We start from the raw sequence: 25,717 nt of genomic DNA on the forward strand, positions 1-25,717 counted from the left end.
ATGTCTTCCAAAGATGCTTGATGGGCCACACCACGTCTCCCTCTCGTTCTTTCCACAGAGCCCACGGTCAGCGTGGTCCAGGAGATCCGTCTCCGCAGTGCTGGTTACATCCAAAATCCATACGACCTGCCCAGAAACAGCCATATCCCCAGCCACTATGACATTGTCCCCATAAGACACAGCCCAACTCATGGAACTCTCTGGGAGAAGCCATCTTAAAGGGCCAAACCACCTGGACATCCCAGCCCCAACTGTGTGCTATGTGAGCATTGTTCTCGGACACAACAAAAGACGACAATCTTTTTTTCTGTTTCATCCTGCTGTAGATGGGAGGAAAGGAAGACCACTCAAAGAACCTTTAGGGACAATTGTTGGGGCCAACTTGCTTCTGCATGAAACTCTTTATTATTTGACAAAATAATTTTATACACATTGCAGGAAAAACCCAAGAAAGCTCCTTTGCGTTCAACAGCAGAAAAAAGACATCCGAAAGCCATTTATCTCCAAGGTCAACACTGGACCACGTGTGATTTGTTTTTGCTTTAAAAAAAAAATGGAGGGGAGGGAGGGTAAGAAAAGACTCCTTGCTGCAAGTTCTTATAACTCTGTCTGCACTGTATTATCATCTGCTTCAAGAATTCTTTTCTAAAAAAAGAGAGAGAGAGAATGAGAGAGAGAGAGAGAGAGAGAGAAAGAGAGAGAGAGACGTGATCTTCAGATCGATTTGGGGATAAGTTATGAAGCCTCCTGTGTAATGCAGAAAGTACTTCTCCAAGGAACCCAGAAATAAGGTGCTTTAGAAAATCACAGCCGCCATAACTTGATACTCTTTCATTCTACACGGCGTGAAGAATCCAGTTTTTTACAGCTGCAGAAGTTCAGAAATTCTTGGTCCGCAGAGTTTATGGAAGGTTAGGTTCATAAGCGCTTACTCTACTCTGCTCCTTGCCCACCTCATGCATCCATTGGTCCACTTTTAGGAGCTGGTCTCCATCCATCCATCCATCCTTCTCAAGAGATGTGGTCGAACGACAGCAATCTGCAACCGAGTCCGTGCCCGTCTGTTCTCAGGTGGCGTTGGCAGTGTGGACTGGGATAATCTCAAAATGCTTGTTTTATCTTGCAGTGGAATGAATATGAGATTGTCAGGACAGAGCTAAAGCACAGGAGTCAGAGCATAGCCAGGGACTCTTAATTACACTTTTTGGTCCTTCTGCTGACAAAGGTGGCATGCTTGTGCGATGCACCAAGGAGTGTGTACATAAAAAATGTTCAAGAACGGCCTTACCCAAACACACATGACAATTGTCTAAACCTGAACTGGACATTGGTGGCATCCTTCTTCAACATGGTTTACTCTAGTAGAGATGGACTACAAGAACTTTCCTTGATCTTGGTGTTCTCCAGATGTGTAGACTTCCGTTCCCAGAATTCTCAGCAATAGTCATTGGCCAACGAATTATGGAGATTCAGTCCATACATAGCAGAGCTACCAAGTAAGAGAAGGTTGTATTTCATCATCCTTCCCAGTCAGTATGACTGACGTCCATGCTAAACGGACAAGAAATGTCCATATACCATTAAGGCACAATTGAGTGGAATTTGTAAGAGAAAGGAAAAGAACAGCTTGCAAAAACGTGACAAAAGGTATCAGACCCACTGACCACAAAGTGTTTGCATCTGATCAGGTTCTTGAAGAAGTCATTCATAGCTATTGATCGTTCTATTACCCAGGTTGATAGGTTGAAAATATTATTTAATCAGAAATAAATTGGGTAACAGAATGCAGCTACTTAATGTATTATCAGCTTTGTGAAGGTGGGGGTCAGTGAACCTTTTCAGGTGTGTGCGTGTGTAGGGGGGTACGTACCTTTATCACCTCTGATGTGATACTATTCAACTAGAAACAAAATACGGTTTACTAGATCTCCATTTTTTTCTGAAATCGCATGAGATCTCATGTAAGTATATAGGGATCTTGCTAGATTTGTTGATGATAGAAGATAGGGTTAAATGGGTCAGTGGATCTGTTGCAGACCCCAGATGGATAATCCATTGTATATATGCTCTAGTGGCCATTAAACAGTTGTGAAGGCCAGAAACTGGATACTTGCCAGCCATATTTGCTGCCACCAGCATAGACTAGACTGTTATCTCCAGATGTGGGATTGCAACTCCCGGGTTTAATAACTGGGATTGCTGCACATTGAAAATTCTTGGCTTGATGACCCAGAGATCTCTGATTCAGTTCAACGTGGCTTCCACAGCTCCTGAAAAAATTACAATCAGAGAGTCGTAGAACTGTGGAGTGGGAAGAGACCAACAAGAATCAGGTAGTCCAACCTTGCTCCCTATTTTTGTGAAAACAGCTGCTTTGAACTTAATTGAACATGATGCCAAGCCAGTTCATTCAATGAGAGGCGTAGCTGCCATTTGTCAACAAGACCAAGTGGTGGGAGGGGTTAAGAGGGGGCCACATTTCCAGACAAGAGAATCAAGTGAGTAGCTAATAGCAGAAGGCACCTTCCACGGATTGCTCGCTTTGGACCGATGGTAGGAGTTTAATCCAGATCATCTTCAGAACTAACACGGGTGTTACCTCCAATAGTTAGACCAGACCAGGAAATCCACTCTGTGGGAAGGCTAAAACTAATTTTATTGAGGTTGGCTTTAATAACAGATGTTTGCAAGTCTGATTGTGCTGCACCTTCTCCTTCTTACACTGAAGAGAAGTAGGAAGGTGTTTGCTTGAGCTGTTTCCAAATATTCTCTTGTTCTGGACTTTAAGAAATGATTCATCCCCTTTCGCCTATACAACAGTTCCTGAGTGTGTCCATCAAGCTCATCTTGCTTACTGTCACCATGGCAGAAGGGATGCTGGGGAATCGAGTAGTTTACTCCCTCAGTAAAAGCAAAGGACTTTTTGGGGGGTGGGGGTGGGGGGAATTGGTGGGAAATGAAGGCCTAATTCCAAAGCAAAGAGGAGGGTGGATTTCTGCACTGGTCAGTGGATGGAGCAAAATTGCACCCCGGTTAGATTTTAGGAGAATGACTTTTTTTCCACAGCAGAAAAAAAAAGTATTTACACGAATGCTGCATGTGTGCATGGGGGAAAATGATCTATTGGCAATAGCTGTTTTACTTTCCAAGAGAGCCTTATCCAAAAATATATTTAAAAAGTAGAACTTTATTTTGTAGGACCTGTAGGGATATATATTTTAAATACATGTATAGGGGGGAAAATAAATAAAAGTCTTACCTCAGAATTAGCAAGGGGAAAATCCTCCATGAAGGCTTTTTTATTTCAATTGGGCATCTTCACCATTAAGTTGACTTGGAAATTTAACATACCGACCTAGATAAAGTCAGGAATATGGACTGCTGCACTTTTCAAGAAAGACATACCTGCAAACAGATGCAACAATTGACCAGGACCAGTCCGGTTCTGATGGAGGTATGGATGCAAAATATGGGTAACCTCTAAGCTTATCCGGTTCGTAAAAGTATGCAAGTTTTCAGGTGAATTTTTCTCCAGCAGGAGAGATGATGGCTGCAGATCCAGGAAATGTTTATGCTGCATTTGAGGCTGCTGCACTATATAAACTGAGTGTCCCCAGTGTCCAAAATAAAGGGGTGGAGAATACGTAGATTACATTACATCCAGCAGGAGGCACTGAAAAGCAGACCCGTTCCTTTAAATGAGAATACAAACGTTGTAATGGCAATACTTTTTTTTAAAAGCAAGACATATTTGTAATATTTGTTGACCAAACGAAGGTAATATACCTTGTTAAAAAATAAACTGAATTTCTCTCTGTTGCACTTTCCCCCCCTACAGTTATTTCTAAGGGTACAATGACCAGTGAAAAGTGCTAATTGTTTTAAATAAAAAAAAAAGTGATAACAGAATAACCGAGTTGGAAGGGACGTTGGAAGTCTTCTAATCCAACCCGTTCAAGCAAGAGACCCTATACCACAGGTCAGCAACCTGCGTCTCTGTCTCTCTCCTCTCTGTCTCTCTCACCATCATCCAACTCCCCTGAATGTATTTAATCCTCTTGGCATGCTATATAAGATAAAGGAACTGGCTGATGGGGTTCTCCTGTTCATCCAGAAAGCTTTATCCATTGGAAGCAACCAGTAAAAAAAGTTTAATTATTTGGAGAAGTGGGAGAATTGTTCAGGGTCACAACTGCTCAACTCTCTTTTCCCATGATGACAAAACACGCAAAGTTTAAAGCTCTGCAAAGAGAAAGCAATGAAGTGCGCAAAATGGAACAGTAAATGAGTCAGAGTTGCATGTCAAGTTGATCCACATAATTTATTCACATGTTAATTCCAATCATCTTCCCGCAGCTCAAGGGCACTCGTCCTTCCCCTTTAAATATCAAATGCCCATCAGAGTCTAATTCCAAAGAAGCTCACTCCATAACCTCTCAACAATCCCCTGTGATTCTTTATTAGAATTCCAAAAATGAATAATTTTAAATCAATCTTAAAAAATACTCAAGGTACAGAATGTGCATACAGTACAAAGCAATTTACAAAAAAGAAGAAGAGGTGGGAAGAGAAAGAACAAAAAAAAAGTGTGTAGAGAGACAACACTGGAGAGGGAAAATGAAAGGATGACCGGACTACAGCAATGCCCTCGGTGTGCCTTACACGTCATGAGCACTGCAAGACTGGCAGACGAACTGAGCGGGGACAGCCTTCAACACAGCAGGCGGAACAGATCTGTGAGAACCTACGTGAGAACCTTCCTTCCTTCCTTCCTTTTTTCCTTCCTTCCTTCCCTCCCTCCTTCCTTCCTTCCTTCTCCCTATATACCAGGGACTCTTTCCTCTTCAGCTGGGCTTCCCAAAGACTGCACAATTCTGTATGTGCTGATTGATGTGCACACCCCACCCCTCTTTTGAACAGTGCTGCAGACGAGCAGGCAGTGTGGGCTGCAAACCGTAATGAGGTGAAGGGAATGTCCTCTACTCTAGAAAGCCAGGGGGAGGAGGGCCTCCTGGCCTTTTTAGCATGCAACTGAAGAGGCTCAAGGGCTTCCAGGCCAGGAACTGGGCCTCCTGAGAAACTAAACCAGCCGTTTTGCCAGTCTTGGGCGGGGGATGCACCAGTGCCCCTTTTGCTGACAATTCTCATTAAAAAGTCAAAAGGGTCTCTTAGGAGCTCTAACGCCCATCTCCAAACCTTCTCTATAACCTGTACATGTGCACCATGCAAGATGACCCCCAGGGCCCATACTGGATCGCGCGTCCACACTAAATACAGCAACGACAAGCCACAGGGACTAGCAAGAAGAGCGAGATGGCACTCCCCTCTGATGGTAACTACGTGGCACTCAACATCCAGCAACAGATGTTGGGCCTTCACCAGGTGGACGGTGGTAATTTAATCCGCCCACTGAGATGATTGATCCCTCTGCTTGCTTGGAAGGGGAGACATCATCCATCTGCTCAGACTGAATAAAAACCCATCGAAAGGCTACAGGTGTGCGGCCTTAACAAAGCCAATTCCAAAAGCGAGGCCACAGGCCAGGTGGCCAGGGGAGGGACAAGGGGCTCTGCTCATGATGCTAATCCATTAGGCCCAGCTGTTCCCAGAGGTTATCCCCGACTTTTGTCTTCCAACAGAATCACAGCACTGGTCCGAAACAAAGGCAGTCCAACAAACAATCTACAACTGGAAACAAGGGCCCAGACCAGGCCAACAACTGTCCATGGAATGCAATCATGGCTTTCTCAACCTGGCATTCTCCTGGCCCGTTTTTCCTACACCTCCCATCATCTCTGGCCAGTGGTGGGGCTGAAAGGGATGATGGGAGCTGTAGTCTGCAGGGCACCGGGATGCGACAGGCCAAGGGACGAGTTATCAAAGATGTGTTGGGTTGACAGGAGGGTCTGAATGGTGGTGAGCCAGGCAGAAGACCCACTGTGATGGTTAGCAATGTTTGCCTTGCAGGACACTCGCATTCCGATAATGCTGCAGCCTCGTGTAAAAAGAGATGAGTCACAGAACTGAGGTGGAAGACGAGAAGAAACGGTGACGAAATGAGGAAATGGAGAGAGGAGAATAAAATAAAGACAATGTGTAACTGAAGCAAAAAGGGAGAGAGAGTGGAGATAAAAGAGAGAGAAAAGTAATGTCAGCTCGAGCTCCGCTTCCATTCAGATCTGGGGAAATATACACAGCTTTCCAGGAGTTGAACTTTTGTTATATATTTTGACAACACTGCATCTTTGGTTTGTTTTCCGTGGTGGGAGGAACGTGGATCGGGACCACGTTGTTGCTTGGAGACATGTCGTTCTCGCGTCTGTCTGACATCTGTTTCTGGGACACGATGCGATAAATCTCTGAAAGAGAGAAAATGCGGGTGACCAGGGAGGAGGAAGAGCATTATCGTGAACCGACACCACCCCGGAAGGGGTGCCATAGAAAATCCCGCCAAATGGGAAGATGCCAAAGGAGTACTGCTAGTGAAGTCCATGGAGCGTGGTTCGACCATCAATTCAGACGTCTGCTGTGAAAGGTTACGAAAACTCCGATGAGCCATCCATAACAAGCATCGGGGCCTGCTGACTTCCGGTGTGGTGTTGGTTCGCGATAATGCTCACCCGCAAACCGCTACATGCACCCAAGAACTTTTGAAGCAGTTCTGTTGGGATGTTTTTGATCACTACCCCCTACAGCCAGAAGTCCGTGGGGCTGTGCACACTGGAGCCACATCCAGCGCACTCTCTTAAGCTAGTCACAGGCCAACCTAAAGACCTCAGATCAGCTCATGCAATTGGTAGGCCTGGAATTCTAAGAGCTGTAAAAAAACACAACACCTCTCAGGCCGGTTGCAAAAGCTGGTCTGGGCCCAGTCAATTTCTTGGAATTGCTGAGCACTGGTTCCCACCGACCCAACGCCCTGGCAAAGGGTTCTTCCTGCTTAGGGAGATTAAAGGCTGACCTGGGATGACTAGTTCTCACCTGAGCTTAAAGCCACTCCAAGCACCACTTCCAAATTCCAGAAGACCACACTCTTATCTGCTAAGCTGTTGTTTATCAAGCAGAGATCCAGAGGCATTTCCTGTCCCTCCCACACGTATACAAATGCTACCTTTGAGACTTACTACAATCCCTCTACCGTTAATTGGGATATCTGGCCTTCTTGGGCTGTACACTTTGGCGTACATTCCTGAAATCAATCACTTCTGTTGTTTGCTTTAAATGGGGAGGGGGGGGTTACAAGACTCCAAGAGGACACAACCTTCTACAGAGTTTTCTCAAGCAGAAGAAAGGAAAACCCACATCCTCAATTCAGAAGACCGCCTCCCTAAACCCATGCTCTGTGAGTGCCTGTGAAACAGAAAATGTGGTTTATTTCAAACAGCACATTCCAGGTACAGGTGGTCCTCGACTTACAACAGTTCATTTAGTGACCATTCAAAGTTACAATGGCACTCAAAAAAGCAACTTACGGCCATTTTTTACAGATACAACTGTTGCGGCATCTCCATGATCACGTGATCAAAATTCAGAGGCTTGGCAACTGATTCATATTTATGACAATTGCGGCGTCCCGGGGTTTATGTGATCCCCTTTTGTGACCTCCAGACAAGCAAAGTCAATGGGGAAGCCAGATTCACTTTACAGCCGTGTAGCTAACTTAACAACTGCAGTAACACACTTAACAACTATGGCAAGAAAAGCTGTAAAGTGGGGCAAAATTCACTTAACAAATGTCTTATTTAGCAACAGAAATTTTGGGCTCAATTTCGGTCGTTAAGTTGAGGACCACCTGTATTCTTCTGAAATGTTTCAGATGGGCCACAGTTCAGCAGAAACAAAATCCAGAATACTTCTGACCCTCCAGCTTCCAGTATCTGGAGCGATCCCAAAGTGATGCGATGGGACAAGCAGGGTAAGACTGGACCATCACCTTGCCTGCTCTCTCTTCTCTGCCTGGCCAAGGCAAGACAATCCCCCTGTCCCCCAAAGGGCTGCACCCAGGGTCACAGGGAAGCTTGCATCCCTGTTTCTTTCCTACTTCCTTCCACTGCTGCTCAGAATCATGTCTCGGTTCAGTCCCATCTTCTTCCCAAAGGCAGCTGTTCCCTTATTTATTGTTTTTTATTTAGAGAATTTGTATGGCCACCCACCCACTCTCAGTTATTCTGAGGGCTTACAGAAAAATAAAGCAACCATTAATTGGAATGGGTGGAGGTGGAACATTCAGGACTGGTGAATGGAGTGTCTTCAACCAGCCTGGCATTCCAAAGGCAGAGTCAACCACACACACACTTTTTAAGAATCTTAGGGACAAGGACAATTCTACATGGCCTCTTAAGGCCCCACTCACCAGTCAGAATGGTTTGGAAAGCAGCTTCCACGTTGGTCGAGTCCAAAGCAGAGGTTTCGATAAACGACAGGCCGTTCTTTTCTGCGGGAAAGAGGACAGGCTGGTCAGTGGGCTGTGGCCTGGGAGCTTCCTGACTTTGGGAAGCCGCCAGTGGAGGACAAAATGGAGTGAGAGACACCCCCCTACTCTTGATTTTCACTCTTTGTTGTTAATCTTAATTTTAATGCTTTTAATGTTTTTATATTGATGCTTTTATACTACGGTAAGCCAACTCAAGAGACTCTCGGGAGAATGAGATGGGCAGCATATTTAACATAGGTAGTCCTCGACTTACAACAGTTCATTTAGTGACCATTCAAAATTACAACAGCACTGAAAAAGTGATTTATGACTGTTTTTCCACACTTACGACCATCGTCCTATCCCGATCGTCACGTGATCAAAATTCATACCCTTGGCAACGGATTTGTATTTTTGACGGTCGCAGTGTCCCGCCCAGGATCATGTGATCCCCTTCTATGACCTTCTGTCAAGCAAAGTCAATGGGGAAGCCAGATTCACTTAAGACCTGTGTTACTAACCTAATGACTGCAGAGGTGCACTTAACAATTGTGGCAAGAAAATTCATAATGGTGGCAAAAGGTCTCCTCTTTGGGCAGGGCATTACCCTAGAAGACTTTCAAGGTCCCTCCCAACCCTATGATTTTTTGTTTCTATTGCACAGCTTTCTTGTATTTTATCCTTCTCCACACCCTTCTTAACCAACCTGTCGGTGCCAGAATATTTTTATAGTGCTTTGTTTGCATAAGGAGATACAACAACCGTTTCCCTTTGTTGAACAAAGAACCAGGTGACTTCACCGCTTCTGTTTTTCTTTCCTTTTCTTCAGAGTGGGGTGTTGTGGCTTTATGCAATATAAGCTAGAAACTGTAACACTATGGTGGGTCCGGACAAGGCAAACGTTTACAGATAAGGAGAAACAACCTTATATCAATGCTAAAAGTTATTAAACGCAAAATTGTTTGAATTGTACAATTTAAAGCTAAGTATCGTATTGAGAGGCGATTGCAAAATACATTCCATTATTTTATATTATGAAAAAGGTTTCAGTCATAGAGCTTAATGCCTAACCTTAAGGCCCCCACTGCATTGTTATTTATTATTTATAACTGCTGAAGAGAGAAAAGGAAACCAAAACAAAAAGAAAAAAAGGAACTAAATCAGGGGTGTCAAACTTGCAACGTCACCTGACGTGTTGTGAGGTATCGTGACTTTTCTGCCATTGCCGGCAATGGGGTGGGCGCGGTTTCGCTATGATGCATCGGGACCACGGGCCGGCAGTTTGCCACCCCTGAACTAGATGGAAAAATAGGCAGTTTTTTTTATTTTTAATTTCTTTCTTTTTATTCAACTAATTTGCAGTACGTGTAAACTTCTAGAAACCATACTGTCTTTGAACAGTTCTTTTTTCAAGGGAGTTGTGGAGCAAATTGAGGAGGGGAGAAGGCAGAACCGACACCCTTTGGCTTCTGGCTGGCCCACGGCTTAGAATGAGGTCTTGTTGAAAACAAAACAGGTAGTCCTCAACTTATGATAACTGAGCCCAGCTGTTAAGCGAATCATCACAGTTGTTAAGTTAGTAACAACTAACTTCCCCATGGACTTTGCTTGTCAGAAGATTGCAAAAGGGGATGACATGATCCCAGGACGCTGCAACCGTCATAAATACACGCCAGTTGCTAAACATCTGAATTTTGACCATGTAACTATGGTCCTAAGAGCAGAAAACAGCCATAAGGCACTTTTTTCAGTGCTGTTATAACTTCAAAAGGTCACTAAAGAAATAGCTGTAAGTCAATGATCTCCTATATAGCCCTTATAGCTCACACTTAAAAAAAAAAAAGCTTCTTTCATCAGAAGGGCAAGAATATTTTTAAAATTAGGGGGAAAAAATGAGTAAACAATCAAGCTGGCTTTAAAGGCAGCCTTTCTCTCCTTAGAACTTCTTGTTTTCTCTTCCTGAGTGATTAGCAAAGTGTCCTGTGGACAGACAGGAAGGAATTTTTGCAATCCCCATAAAACAACATTTTGGTGCAAGAGGCTGAGTGGAGAATTGAGGAGGGGGAGGCCTGCCATTTCTTTAACACAAAATCCAATTGCCAGCATGTTCCTCCTCCTCTCCTCCTGACAATCAAAAATCTTCTCTTGACTGCAAGGGGCATAAATCAAGCCTTTTTAATCATGATTAGTGCAAAGGATCCAATGTCACATTCCAGAGTGAAATAAACCCAAGTCTGAAACTCAGATTTATTTGCATGAGGTCACAACACACAGCTCCATAGTTTAATTGCTCTTGCCCTCCAGTGTGGGAGAAGGAGGGAAAAAAGTGCAGATACTTGTTTCATTTTTTAAAAAGCTTAGCTACTGTTTAGCTAATGTGCACTCCCATCGATGGGATTGATAGGTCACTAAAATATAATTCTAGTTGACAAATATGCAAAGAACAGCAGTTGCAGGCACCAGCAATTTCTCCAGCAGACACTGGAGGGACTATCAGGACAGTCAGGAGAAGATAAGAGGTGGGGCAGTGAAGGATGTGCTGAAATATTTGAGGAGCTGCCACAAAGATGAGGGGGGTCAGCCTATTTTCCAAAGCACCAGAAGTGAAGACCAGAAAGAATGGATGGAAACTAATCAAGGAGAGAAGCAATCTAGAACTAAGCAGGAATTTCCTGACAGTGAGAACAATTAACCTGTGGAACGGCTTGCCTCCAGATGTTATGGCTGCTCCATCACTGGAAGCTTTTAAGAAAAAAATGGACAACCATTTCTCTGCAATGGTATAGAGTTGGACTAGAAGACCACCCAGGTCCCTTACAACTCTGTTCTGTTTTTAACCAAAGTAAGCTGGGAAGAGGGAGATGAATCAAGGCACAAACCTGCTAAATACAGAGCAAGGCCACTGATTACTTCGACAGAGAATCCTCATCTTATGACCCGTCATTTAATGACAATTTGAAGTTACAATTCCTCCCTCAAAAGCTACTTATGATTCAGTTCCAAGTTGTGACAGCTGGATGCATCCGTGCAGTCACATGATTGCATTTGGGGCACTTGGCCATCAGCTCATTTGTACAGCCAGTTGTAGCACTGCACAGTCATAAGACTGTGATTGATGTTTTTTTACCAGTTTCCTGCATTTCTGGCAAAAAACAACCAGCATGGACTCACTTAAGTATCATGGTGTTTGCTTAATGACTGCCATGTTCACTTAACAACTGCTGCACAAAAAGTCATAGAATCGGATCTGATCACATGGGTGCCTCAATTTATGACCATCATGATGTAAGTCAGGGATAGGCAACCTTGGCTCTTTTATGACTCGTGGACTTCAACTCCCAGAATTCCTGAGCCGGCACAGCTCATCTTGGAAACCTCTCCCTTTCCCCTCAGCGTGGCTGGCTCAGGAATTCTGGGAGTTGAAGTCCACGAGTCATAAAAGAGCCCAGGTTGCCTACCCCTGACTTAAGTGATAAAATCAGATTTGGTCACATGGATGCCTCGATTTACGACCATCGTGATCTACGGAAACTCCAGGCTCCATTATGGTGATAAGTGGAGGACTAGTTGCGCAAGCAGTTCTCCTCTTTTTGAACCCTGTAAACAGTTTCGGTCATGAGTGACACAAATTAAACACAAGCATGACTTCACAACCCAGCCCTGACCTCTCCCAGCCTGCTAAAGAAAAAGACTACAGACAACTTCTAAATAAATAAACAAGGAAATGTAGAAGGAAATGGTTTTTTTTTTTCCCCCAGCTAAATAGGATTCAGGGAGAAGCAGAAATGGGAAAATCAGTAACAAAGCACAGATTTAGAAATAAGAGCCTTGAGGCGCCTTAAGCACAACTAAGAATAGCGTGCAAAAAAACAAGCATACAAAAAGATTTTGCATCTTTTTTTGTCGTCAGGCTGAACCATGAAGTGAGCGAAAGGCCTCAGTCAGATCTTAAAAGTCTGCAAGCACAAAGTGAATTGAGTTGAAGCTTAGAAGAGGCTTCACAGGAAAGTTGAAAAGGGATGATAACAAGTGAGGCACTACGGCGACTGATTTTTCTAAAGTTTCGGCTTGATTATGGATTACTAATGTTTAACGTGGAATAATAAATGGAGCAAACACTCCTCAAAAGAGGAAAATAATCATTTTTTTTTTAAAAAGATATAATTTGGCTACATTTCTTTTCTTCCTAAAAAATGGATGTAACTGATAAAAATACAGGGAAAGAATTTATTTCAGCAGGAACAAAGAAGAAAATTGCATATTAATATTAATTGAAATTAATTGTATATTGATTTCCAACTAAAACCAGAACTTGTACTGACTGACACACACAGTAGATTCGTTGATGATGGACATTAATTTGCATGGCTCTAAAACTTTTGGTACTGGGAATTTATGCCCCAAATGAGGATAAAGTACTGTTCTATAAATGATTCATGGGGAGATTAGTAGGTTTTTCTTGAGAAAATTGGTGTTTGGATGTGGATTTGAGATGATCTCCCCACAACTAGACAGAGCTTTGGAGAAAAAAATAACGTTAAAAATCACTCAAGATAAATTCCCATTTTTTAAAAATGTAATGGTCAATTTAGGGCTATTTGATATATGGAGACAGAAAAATAGCTTGAACTGCATGCAAGTACACACATTTTTAAGAAAGACTTAGATCTTTTTAAAGAATAGATATGACTGGCTTTCAAAGAACTTGGCTCCTGAGGTTTCTAATGTAGATATATTACAAAAAACTTTTTCAGATCATAAGCCTGTGAGGCTGGTTTATAAAAGTTCTTTCACATAGTGACTAAATGAAATGTCAAAGAAAGAAATAATAGTGGAGGACTGTAAAAAGAAATTAAAAGTATTTATTTGAATAAAAATTTAGATAAAGGCATTGATTTAAGAATGGGAATATGTGGGAAGTTTTTCTTAAGAGATTATTTTATACAATATAACAATGACAAGAGAAAACACAAGCTATTTTGGAGGAAATAAAGAAAAAAAAAGAAATTCACAGAGAATTTGTGTACAGAGTTTGGGGCTATTTAAAAAAATATAATTTAAAAAATTAATTATAAGACTCCTTCCCGTGGGAAAATGCCGTTGTTTTGAATTCTTTAAAGCAAAACATAAAATGATGGGAGAGAACCAGAAGGATCTAAAGATTACGGTTAAAGGAGAAGAACATTTAAATTGACTTACTAATACAGAATGGAGCAAAAGTACTTCAACATTAAATAATATTTGTAAATCATGGACCCAGAAGCTAATTTTAAGAGGGCCTGTCATTATAGACAGACTGTCTTTAAAAGATGTTACACTGGACCAGCTAATATCTTAATAATTAAAAGACATACACTAATAAAAAACCTGGATAATTTTCCTACTGGATTTACAAAACAAGCTGTTAAAACTGAAGAATTTATGAGGACAAAGAAAAAAATGAAATTTAGGATGTTATTTACAGGGATTAGCAAGATTGTTAAAAGGAAAAAGAAGACCCATAAAGTTAGTTTATTTGATCAAGGTTAAAACAAAAGCTTAATGGACTTTTGCTGACCCAGACTTTAAGGATTTGTTTATATATAAGAGATGAGATATGAGAAGGTGATAAGCCACTGAAATTATTTATACTTGTTATGATGAAGAGGAAGTCATTTCTTTGTATATTTCTTTTCTTCACTACATCATTTTCTTCTCCTTTACTATTTATCTTCCTATTTTTTTTCTTTCTAGCAATTTCTTTAATTTTTCTAATGCTTTTTATTTTGTACCTTTTCAATTGTTAATGCTTAATAAAATGACTACAAAAGGTCCCACCGCTGCCCGATGCTGGGCTTGAACAGAGTTTTTGTCTGTCATCTATTTTACCTCCAGCTTTGAAGCTAGACAAGCAGCATCAGTAACCATTAAAGAGATCTGCAATGAATGCCCCTCTCCCAGCGAGAACATCCCAGGGACTCACTGACAATTGGAGCAGGGTCCCAAAACACTGACCTGCAAAGGCCCGGGCCTCGTCTGTTGGAACTGCTCGCAGATGGCGCAGGTCACTTTTATTGCCCACCAACATTATAACAATATTGCTGTCCGCATGGTCCCTCAGCTCCTTCAGCCACCGTTCCACGTTTTCATAGGTGAGATGCTTGGCAATGTCATACACCAGTAGGGCCCCCACAGCACCACGGTAATAGCTGGAGGCACAAAGCACACACAACAGAGTTCATTTGCCATTTACATTTCTCAGTCCACCCACTCACTGACAAATCTGGGTAGCCTTCAAAGATGGAAACAAATGCTATACTGGTAGTCCTCAACTTTCAACCACAATTGGCTTTTTACTTTTTATCACATTTTTACGACTTTTCATGCCATAGTTAAATGAATCACTACAATTCTTAAGTTAGTAACACGGTTGTTGAGTGACTCTGACGTCCCCACTGACTTTGCTGATCGGAAGGTCGCAAAAGGGGATCACTTGATCCTGGGACACTGTGACTGTCATAAATACGAACCAGTTTGAAGACCCCTGGCCTAGTTGTACAGAATAAAGGTGGGACATATATTGAACAAAAAAATATAATCTCCTGTGTCTCTTCCTGTGAAGCAATCCTTGGACCCCCTCAAAGAGGGTGTTCAATCTCCCACATGTGAGAAAAAACCTGAGGGCCTTTTCAAATCCAGGAGAAGCTGAACAGCCATCATCTATTTTAATCATGATCTGTTAAATTACACTACACTGGACCTATACCAATCAAACCACGCTCATCTTAGTGTAATGCACAAACTTAATAGGTGTGATGCAACTGATCCTCGACAAATTAGAAGCCACTAACTAATACAGAATTTAATTTCTGAGAGTCTCAAGCTAATTCTCTCATTATGTGCTTTTGTTAACAAACTTATTAACAAGGAGTCAGGACTTCAAGGACATTAATTGTATCACATTGTTACTGATTTATTTACAAATAAAAGAGTTTTAAAGCTTTTCTAAAGAGCATTTAACAAGGGTCTAGGTAGGAGCAGAGAGTTTCACAACTTGGAAACGGAAACCTATATTGTGTGAGTTAGTTTTAAATTAAGGGTGCAAAAGTTTTTCAGAGACAAAGAAAGCCAACAGAACCAGGAGGAAGAACGAAATTTGATTTCATCTACATTTAAATTTACCTTGCATTTAAACCAGCGTTCCCCAACTTTTCCAGCTTGGCCGTAGCAGTGGAGGGAAGTGCATGGTTTAGCATGTGTGTGCAGCTTTCACAAATGTAACTTCATGCATGTGTACACTCACCCACCACTACTGAGACCCGGTTTCAAACGGGCTGCAGCCCGGCACCAGCTCAATGGACAAAGGGTTGGGGACCCCTGATTTAAACCACCTTAATATAGCTAACGTGACTGTTCCCAGCACATCATTTTGTCCCTCTGCCGTGTAGGATTGTTCCATTTTCCTATGCAGGAAACTGTATAGAAAACAGGGTGGAGACCTAATAAATAAGACAGGCACGTTTGGATGCTCAGTCTGGGCAGGAAGAGAAGGGACCACTTACGCAGATGTGATGGCTCGATATCGTTCCTGTCCAGCCGTGTCCCAGATCTGAGCTTTGATGGTCTTGCCGTCAACTTGAATGCTCCGTGTGGCAAACTCTACCCCGATGGTGCTTTTGCTCTCCAGGTTGAATTCATTGCGCGTGAAGCGAGAGAGGAGATTGCTTTTCCCAACTCCGGAGTCGCCAATGAGAACCACTGGAAGAAGATTATTGGAGAAAGAACTTAGGGGGGAAAAAAATGGAACTTTGCTATTCTATCTGTCTGGTGAGAATCCTGTGGGTGCAAAAGAACAGAAAGGCACGTCAATTCCCACAATGGAAGAATGGGTGGAAAAAGTGATGGAGTTGACAGGGACGGCAAAACTAATTGTTTTAATTAAAGAAAAAAAATATATGCAGTTTTGTCTCCCAACTTGGAAATTGCTTCTGGCCTTAATGCTCGAAACACAAAATATATTCCACTGAAAAAAGTTGGGGGGAAGGTCACCTTTTTCCCCCTTTCCCCTTTCTTTCTTTCCTCTACTCCCTCACCATCTTTGCTTCTATTTGTAATAAATTTCACTATTTTTTTTTTAAAGAGAGCCACTAGGAAAGTCAAATGAAACATCTTCAGAAAGGAGAGAGTGGGCCCCTCCCTGCTCCATTCTGCACCTCCACCCTGGCAACACAAGTTAAAAAGCGCTGGAGGGAGACCCCAGCAGTGGCATATAGGGGTTTTCTGCCCCCCCCCTCCCACCCCCATGCAAAGAGGGAGGCAAACTGCAGGGATGCAAGATTCAGTGCTAAGAATCTCACAGCCTCATCTATATCACAGGAGATGCTCTTTAATTGTTTAGGGAAAGTACCACATCTTGCAGGCTACTTGGGCAAGCCAAATGCCAGCCTCAGGGATTGGGGGGAGTGAGGGTCCCACAAGATGCTGTGCTCGTCTATTGCATTTCACCCAGGTAGAGTTTCAGCATGAGGGCTGCTGCCACTGCCAAACCTAGTGCTGGATACGTCCTCTCTATGGTCTGGCAATTACCATTAGACGCTGGCACCACCGAATCTTTGATCATGATAAAATCTGGTGCCAGGCCTCCATCAGAGAAGTTCAAACTACTTTTACATTATCTATGAAGCAGCTATATAAATGCTATTGCTGCTATCTTCACATTAACCCTGTATGATCTAGTCACTTTCTGAGTTGGGAGGCAAGGAGGATGTGTCTCCAAAATCTTATTGCAAAGGCCGCTTTGACTGCTTGGGAGACACCAAACTCGGCTCCTGTCTGTTTATTTGGGGACAGAAAATGGGAGGGGCAGATCAGCTCATGATGACTTTCTTACGGAATATCTCGGCTGCTTAACATCTACACAAAGCTACTGGGAGAGGTCATCCCACAGTTCAAGATTAGGTGCTATCAACACGGTGAGGCTAATCAACTGTCAACTGTCAACCAGTCCAGATGGAGATGCCATTGAGCCCGATCTCCATACCTGGAGGCTGTTAAGGAAATGAAGGAAGTTGAGGCTGAACCCCAGTGAGCGCCAGCTCCAATGTTATCACCCAAGGGGTATCGCTGGTCCCAAAATGGCAGGGCTACAACTTGGGAACCCGCCACGTTTCATAATAGCTGCTGATGGAACAGTGCCTGGCTGAGGAATTCTGGGAGTTGAAGTCCAGAAGTCATAAAAAGGCCAAGTTTGAAGACCCCTGGGATAAGAATTTAGGATAATCGGGGTAAGAGTGAGAAATAACAGGCTGCCTCTAAGAGCAAACTGAATGTTTCTTCAAGGAGTAGGTCTGTTTGCCACCTTGAGTTACTTATAAAGTAATAAATAAGTTCAGAAATGTGTAATGCTGGCAGAGGAGGAAGGCTGGGCTTTCCGAGCTGACTGGGGCTGTGTACCCATGGGATAGGGACATAGTTACAGGAGTTCCAAAATAATAAATCACAACACAACAATCTCTTCCTGATAAGGCAAGTCTCTCCCACATACAAAGTTATCCATCATTGCAAACAGCCCCAGCAGGCAAGGAGCTTTTCAAAGAAAAACACCAAAGGTTATGAACATTCCCAGACGCACAGCCAAAGCTGCACCCAATTCAAATGTCAGGTTAATTAGTTGTTGTGGCTTCTGCCGAAAGCAACAAATCTGGGGAGCCAGAAAGAACTCCCCAGCACCAGGGTCCTCCAAGCTGCAGAAAATTCCCATCACCCTTCCAGCCGGCAGGGCACACGATTCGCTGGGCCCAGCAGCTCACAAGGACACTAGCCAGGGAGGAAATCCATTACCTCATAGTGTAATCAGCTGACTCATATTTACCGATCAAAACAGCTGAACCACTGCGGACAGGCTGAAAATTCTGCAAACACTTGGCAGATAAAGGACTGGGTAGGATATTTAATCCACAGGGACCATTCAGTTACTCCTGATATAAGAATAAAAATAGGCAATCCAGTCTCCATTCTCTGCAAAAATCAGTAAAATCAGATGAATGACCGCTCCCCCCATCAGCCTCAAATAAGAAATCAAGCTCACAAAGGCAATCTTGATCCTTATAATTAAGATTTGGCTAAATGCTTTTGAAAAATCTTGCCAAGAAAACTGCAGGAACCTGTCCAGAAAGTCTCTTGAGAACTGAACATAATTGAATGAAGGAAAAAGCTTATAATTTCAAAAAAGTTTATAATCTCAAAGATGAAAAAAAAACTAATACAAATTAAACAGATGTGAAAAAGAATGAAAAGAAAAAATTGAAAGTGCAGAAAATAAAAAGACAGAAAAAGAAGAAAAGATAAGAATACAATAAAAAAGAAAAGAAAGATATAAAGAAGTAACTTCTCTCTCCATCACAGCACGTGCAAATAATTTCAGAAACTCATCATTTTCTTTGCAAATATAATAATAAAACATCTCTGCTTCCCATGCATTCAGGTCAGGCCAGCAAAAGTTCAGAAATAACAGCATTTCTATTTTACACGTCATCAAATAAGCCAACTTTATATTCCTTCCCTTTGGTTTTAACCATGTTAATCTTTAGTCTATTTAAATAATCCCTCAGAAGTTGATTTGTTTTCCAAGGGTCTCTTTGTCCTCAGAAAATCCTTCAAAACTTCAACAAGTCTCTTGCAAATCCAAAATAAGAAAAGTATCCAAGTCACTCGTCTGGTTTGTTATTTGTATACCCCTTATAATTACTAAGACATCAATTTGTATATCCAGTATAACATCTTTTTCCTTACCCTTCTTGTAACCTGTCATTTTTAAATCCATATTCAAATCAGCCTCGGTCTCAGTCTTGTCCAGTAAAACTTGTTTCTCTTCTATAATCTCTTTTAAAACCAGTTTGTCAATGATAGTACACAATCTTAAGATTAACTTGAGTTTATTGTTCAGAAACACCCTTTGGTTCATTCCAAAATTAAACTATTTTGTTCCATTTTGCGTTACTGAGGCAAATGTACGTATTGTTAATTATAAACTTCCGTTTATTTCTGGTTCCCTCTAAGTCCCATCTTATTATGCTTTTCCCCCCTAAATAACAGCACGGGAAGGTATAATTAATTTCGAAATTATCTGAAATCCCTCTGGACCCTTAACCTTATATAATTTTCTAAAATAAAGATTCTAATCATGTTTTTGCTGATTATTCCCCTTCCTTGTTTTTGAAGTCCTTAATCTTGCACCTAAAACTTCTTTCTTCAAGGACTGAAGGGGACTCACTCAATGAATGTTGCAAAACATATCAATCCAAAGGTTCTCAATAAGTGAAAACCAATTCAAAGGCAATTCAAAAAAAGGCGAGGCTCAGCTGAGCTTTCTGTCCATATAGACTTCATTGTGACTGTAAGATTAGATGGAGTCCCTCGACTCCAAGCTACTCAGGAGCTGACTGCAAAAACCTCGGTTCCTGCAGGACCCTCTTGAGGAGCGCATGTGGGCAATCTCATCGTCTCTCCTTTTTCTGAAGAGATTAAGGCAGCCAGAAGTCACCTTCTGATTGCTGATCTCTGCTGCTCCTTTGAGGATGTCTGGCTCATCCTCTGATCATCTGAAGCGCCTCCCGAAAATCTTACCCCTTCTCTCTCAGGACAAAGGCCCTGCACCAGCCCTTCAGAAAGGGGAAGACTTGGGCTTAAGACTAAACCGGTGGGACTCTGGATGTTGGCTTCTACCTTCTCTCAAGGCTCCACACTTCCAGAAGAGGCCTCAGACAGATCAAGCAGGATGTCTCAAAAGGAAACTAAAGCAATGGGATTCTCAGCCCCAGATACATTATTTTCTTTACACAATAACTTATTGCCCAAATAAAATTAGCAACACTGGACAGGGATGATCTGTACAGTTCGACTGAGGGACAGGCAGATGGTGATCAGGGAGTGTGGACTGCAATCTTCTGATTGGAAGCAACAAGAAGTCAAAACAATCTGGAAATCAAATAGTCCCAACATAATTGGGGAAAATCTAACCTAAAAGAATAGCATGGCTGTAATATGTTCTTTAAAATGCTACTAGTCTATTCAGATCAAAGCTAATTAAGCTGGCTGAGGAATTCTGGGAGTTGAAGTCCACAAGTCATAAAAGGGCCAAGTTTGAAGACCCCCTACCCTAGAATCTCCCTCTATTAGATTAGAAGGATATAGCTGTATGTGTCTTTATGCTTTGTGTAAATGTACCATCACCATCATCATTTTGGTTGCCAAATTACTACAATGAAGGCTGTTCAACACTATTCTATCCCCAACTCCTCTATAAAATCAGATGTTACATGTTTTCAATAGCTCTTTTGGTGTTAAACTCTTAATTCCCTGCTGCTCAGACATTAACACATTTTTAATTTCTCAATGCTAAACTTTCACATATAAGATGCTGTATATCCTAAATAAAAACAACCCGTTTCTTACAGAAAAAAAAAATCTGTTTCTGTTACTCACCAACAGATCTGGTTCAAGCAGAACTTTTAATAATCAACTGCACTCTAGTGAAGGTTTTTAAAACATTAAACCAACACAACATGTTAGAGTTAAAATTGTTAGTGTAAAGAACATAGGGAAGACACAGCATGATTCAACTACCTCGTTCCTACCGAGTTGTTGATGACTGTTTTTAAAATGAATTCAAATCTCCAAGCTGCCTTTAAAAAAAGCATGCTTTGCAAAAACAGTCTGCTTTGGATTTGCTTCCAGTGCAAATATCAGCAAAACAAGATTAATGCTGAAGGATTCAACTGGCCACCCAATTGAAGTTGACATGCAGCACGTCTGGCCACTAATGGCCTGATCAAAGGTAACTCCCAAACTACATTGTGTAATTTACTCCTAATGAAAAATAAGACAGAATTAAGTCTCAACTGACTTGCCTCTATTGAGCCAGTGTTTCTCAACCTTGACAATTTTAAGGCATGTGGAATTCTGGGAGTTGAAGTCCACATGCCTTAAAATTGTCAAGGTTGAGAAACACTGCAAGTTATTCCAATATCGCCTCCCTGATGCTATCTGGCAATAGTGGTGGTGGTGACAAGGCTGCCTTTTTTGTTGAACTAGACGAAGGTAACTGATGGTGTCATTTGGACCTACATACATAGCCCACAGATTTCTCTTCTTCCCCCTCCCCCTGCGCACAACAGCCCTGCGAGGCACAACAGGCGGGAAGGTCAGGGCTGGGCCAAGACAGGGAATCTCTGCTTTGTTTAATCACTTGGAGGAGGAAAAGCCAATACAAGCAACCTAACAAGCTCCAGCACATTTGTTCCACCAAAATTCTGCCATTATTATGGCAACCAAATGACATCATTTCTCATCCCAATTTGCATTATGGATATAAACTTTCCCAGAATGCAACATTACATGGTACATGAGTAGTGCTTTCATCACTAGAACTTATTATGTAAACTCATTTTATTATTTGATTGATATTATACTATTTGGCTGTTTAAATTCTATTTTAACGTTTGTAGTTCTTACATTGGTTAATGGTGTTATGTTATTATAAGTGTGGATGTTTTAAATGTTGATTTAAAGCAAGAGACTCTGAGTTCAAGTCTTGCCTTAGCCATGAAAGCCAGCTGGGAGACTTTGGGCCAGTCACTCTTCTCAGCCCAATCCAGCTCACATGGTTGTCACTGTGGGGAAAATAGGAGGAAAGTATATTGTGGGTGTTTGCTGTCTTATTTGTACAAATAAATCAATCAATAAAGGCGGGATAAATAACACTCAATGTCATGGATATAAATGGAATGAACAAATACCAGTATTATCATAGAGTTGTTTGAAATCCCAATTACAGTATATTTGTGTCATGTAGGCCAAAATGATTTAACAAATAATATAGGAAAGCACTTAGAGGCATTTCTATTATGTGAGTCAGTATGAGAATAATACGACAAGGCTAATTATTCTTCCTTGATCTTGGAAGATGTTAACTATAATTGGCACCATTGGGCAGATGTTCTACATCTGGCCTGGCACTGAAAAGGAACTTCAGTTTACTGCATAGATTCTCCAGCTAGGAAGGCCTGATCAAAAGGAAACTGGGTTCCAAAGCCTAGGAAATAAACCAGGATGTTCCCACTTTAATCACCTTTACTTCTAAAAGCTGATCGCAAAGCTCCATGCAAACTTCCTTTTCCTAATGTAACGCCCATTATCTAAGCAGACAAATATGGTATTTCCCAGCATATCCTGTTCACTATCAGAAAGCTGAATAAGCAACCTGGGAAGAATGTATACTGATCCCAAAGGAGGACAGTCAGTGAATTTAGGCAGAAACAACAGGAAGGGAAAGGAGGTCAGCTGCAGAATCAGAACCAGACAACCCACAGGACCTTCCACTGTTATCCACACAAATCAGGATTTGGCATTTAAAAGGTCCTGGACTTTGTGGGTCAGTGGGAGCATCTGCAATGCTGAGCATAATTAAAGGGAAGCTAATCTTTTCGTGAAATAGCTACCCCAAAACAAGGAAGGATGGAAGGGGCCGAGGGAGATAATGTCTGCTAGTATACTGTTGCTTGGGGATAATATATTTTAAAGAGAGTCCAATTTAATGTGAGGAATACACATTAACCTTAAAAAGTGTACAATACATTTTTTAAAAAAATCACATATTCAAAAGCTAGCCTTCTCTTTCCAGCCACCGCTCAAAGATACAAAATAAACCTGAAAGTACATGTATTTAAAATAAGTCACATTTATCAAATCACTAAACTTCTGATTGAAAAGTCTTACCACTCTGGCAACCACTTCCTCTATTTCAAAGGGCCAAAAAAATTAGGGAAACAAAAAGATGTAAAAGAAAACCAATTTAGGACCAAAGAGAAGTGAAGATTATATTTTTTCAAACCCAAAGCCAAGGCAATAGTGGTTTATTCTCAAACTATAAATGCACTTTTCAAAAAAGATTTGCCTGAATTTTTTTTTTTTAAAAAACAAAGAAAACAGGACAAGAATACTTTTAACTGACCAAATCAGGAACTACCAGACCTGGCATATCTGAAACAAAAGTCAAACCTCACCCCTGCAAGTATCTCTTCCAAATGATTGCAACAATCATTAGGATAAATACTATACAAAGTTAACAGTTTAGATCATAACATCAAAGGAGTGCTTGGAAAAGTTGGCAACCAAGAGAATGATTACCAAGAATTTGATTTTTGCTGTACAACAAAACTCTAAGAAACAAAGTAAGTACTGGAGCAATAATAACAAAACAGCCTTGGGAGCACTAAAAAACAATATAGATAAAAAGGAAAAAAAATCTAAATGATTCTATAGTAACAAGACATTCCTGTTACACTTGATAACCTTCTTTGCTGCCAATGCTTTGTGCCACCCTGCCCATCCCTGAGCTAATACCTGGCCCTTATTTAAACATTCAACTATTGTGCCTAGCAAGGAAAGACAATTCTGGAGAAAATGTAATAAACTGGCATATTCAGAATTGAGAACCTAACTGTAGGAGGGTGGGGGAAGAAAATAAGACTGGGGGAAAAAAAAGGGGGTAGAATCTATTAATTAGACTGGTTTACTCTCATCTTTTTTCCTCCACCTGAATCAAACGTTCTTGCTCTTATTAAAGTAATTTAGTGAATTGTCTCTGAATAGCAGATGTCTGCTCATTGGTAGAAATGAATGGGGTAGGATGCCAAAGAAATACTTCTGCTCCTAACCATTTTACACCCCATACTGGATAATAAATACCTCAAGAATGCAACCTTTCTTCGTTGCTCTTTTATTAAGAGCATTTTTTTTTTGCACCACAGAAAAGCTGGTCTTGAGTTCAAGGGTCACTTCCAAGTATCTCAGTCTGAGTTTTGTACAAGCCAAAGGTTTTTTTTTTTTAAAAAAAAAAGACCGGAAATGAAGATTCTGAAATTGATTATTGTGTCCTGGGTAATGGGGATACGAGGTGGGCACCCCTCCATTCTAGGGGCCACCCGCCAAGCCCGTGGCCCCAAATCCTACACAGGTGGAGCCCCCCTGATCTCTGCAGCGCAGCCCTCCTCCCCACCTGCCTGTTTGCTGTCTCCAGAAAGGCTAGATAAGGCGAATGCATAAGACGTTGCCTAGCTTGACCAGGCTGCCAAGATTCATTAGATGCTGAGATCCTTTTCTCCCCCCCAAAAAAGAAGGGGGGCTGCCCTGGGAGTCCCCGTCAGAGATTAAAAGGATCCCTAAAGGAGACCTTCCCCTCTAGAACTGGGGCTCATTTCATTTCATTTCTCATCACACACACCGCACACATTCCGCGGGAAGGGCGACGCCACAGCCCACATTTCCCCCCCCGCCGCGCACAACAGCCCTGCGAGGCAGGACGGGCGGGAAGGTCAGGGCTGGGCCAAGGTCACCAGGGGCAGCTTCGGACGCCTCGCCCCCTCCCCTCCGACGGAGAAAGACGGACCGCTTCCCGGAGGGCGGGGCCGGGGGCTCCCCGAGACCTTTGTCCTGCCCGCCAGGCAGGCCAGAGAGGAGCGATCGCCCCGCCGGGAAGCCTCTCCGGGCAGGGCGAGGGGGCGGTGCGGGGGTCTTCTCCACCCCCCCGGCGGGAGGGGGGCGAGGCCGGCCTGGACGGCCTACCTTTGAAGAGATAGTCGTACTCGTCGTCGCGGGAGCCCCCCATGGCGGCAATGGCGGCCTCTGAGAGAAGAAGGAAGCGCAGGCAGAGCCAAGGGCCGCTCCCTCCCTGCAGCGGCCGCTCCCTCCGCCTTCGGACCAGTGACGCTCCGGTTCCGCCCCCTGAACGGCCTCGCTCGCTGCTCTCCGCCCACCCGGGACACCTTCCGGGGTCAGCCGCGCCGAGGGCTACAAGCGCTTCCGGAATTAGACCCGCGGTAGGCGCTTTTCCGGTCCCGACGGAGGAAAGGGAGGCGCCACAGAGACGCAAGGGCTAGGGCGTCTCCTCCAGAAGTTTCCGGCCCAAGCGAACAGGGCGGCCTAATAGGCTGCCGGAAGTGTCTCTGCCTGGCCGACTCTCTGATTTTGATCACGAAAGAGGGGGGAGCGAGGAACCTGCCGCGTCTCGGTCGCCACGAGCACGGCGGTCACTGGGCGGCGCCCACGAGAGGCAGAGCTGCACTTTGCTGCCCCTACCGGCCGCCCGGCTCGTTGCAGCCAGGAATCGAGGAACTGCAAAAAAAAGGAGGGGAAAAGAGAGAGGCGGGGGTTGCAAAGGCCTGTGCCCCTGAGCATGCACAGAGTGCCGCCGCCTCCGCCCCCGGCTTGTATTGTTCCTTTGCAAAAGTTAGAATCTGGCTGCAATTCCCCCTCGGTTCCCCCCCG

The 25,717-nt window shown here is 42.8% G+C and overlaps 2 protein-coding genes across 2 annotated transcripts in view; one reads left to right on the forward strand and one right to left on the reverse strand.

The window, feature by feature from the left end:
• Nucleotides 1–4,586, forward strand: part of MEGF11 (multiple EGF like domains 11) — a 231,647-nt gene extending 227,061 nt beyond the window's left edge. The window contains exon 23 of the mRNA XM_039361924.1: nt 59–4,586. Coding sequence (XP_039217858.1) covers nt 59–219 — 161 coding nt within the window. The 3' untranslated portion in view covers nt 220–4,586. The remainder of the gene's footprint in view (nt 1–58) is intronic.
• RAB11A (RAB11A, member RAS oncogene family) lies at nt 4,303–25,177 on the reverse strand. Its single transcript, XM_039361927.1, has 5 exons — nt 25,016–25,177; nt 15,955–16,150; nt 14,408–14,601; nt 8,354–8,434; nt 4,303–6,359 (listed from the first exon to the last, which is right to left on the reverse strand). The coding sequence occupies exons 1-5, from the start codon at nt 25,056–25,058 to the stop codon at nt 6,220–6,222; spliced, it is 654 nt and encodes a 217-aa protein (XP_039217861.1). The 5' UTR covers nt 25,059–25,177; the 3' UTR covers nt 4,303–6,219.
• Nucleotides 25,178–25,717: the final 540 nt, after the last annotated feature.

Source organism: Crotalus tigris, unplaced genomic scaffold, assembly GCF_016545835.1.
Source record: "Crotalus tigris isolate CLP2741 ecotype Arizona unplaced genomic scaffold, ASM1654583v1 scf7180000019364.2947544272:3078424, whole genome shotgun sequence".
Lineage (NCBI taxonomy): Eukaryota > Metazoa > Chordata > Lepidosauria > Squamata > Viperidae > Crotalus > Crotalus tigris.

Coding starts and splice junctions, on each gene's coding strand:
- RAB11A (XM_039361927.1), bottom strand. CDS start 25,058: ATGGGGGGCTCCCGCGACGACGAGTACGACTATCTCTTCAAAG. Junction 16,151..25,015: donor GTACGACTATCTCTTCAAAG/GTAGGCCGTCCA, acceptor ATCTTCTTCCAG/TGGTTCTCATTGGCGACTCC. Junction 8,435..14,407: donor CGAGGCCCGGGCCTTTGCAG/GTCAGTGTTTTG, acceptor TCTTTCCCGCAG/AAAAGAACGGCCTGTCGTTT.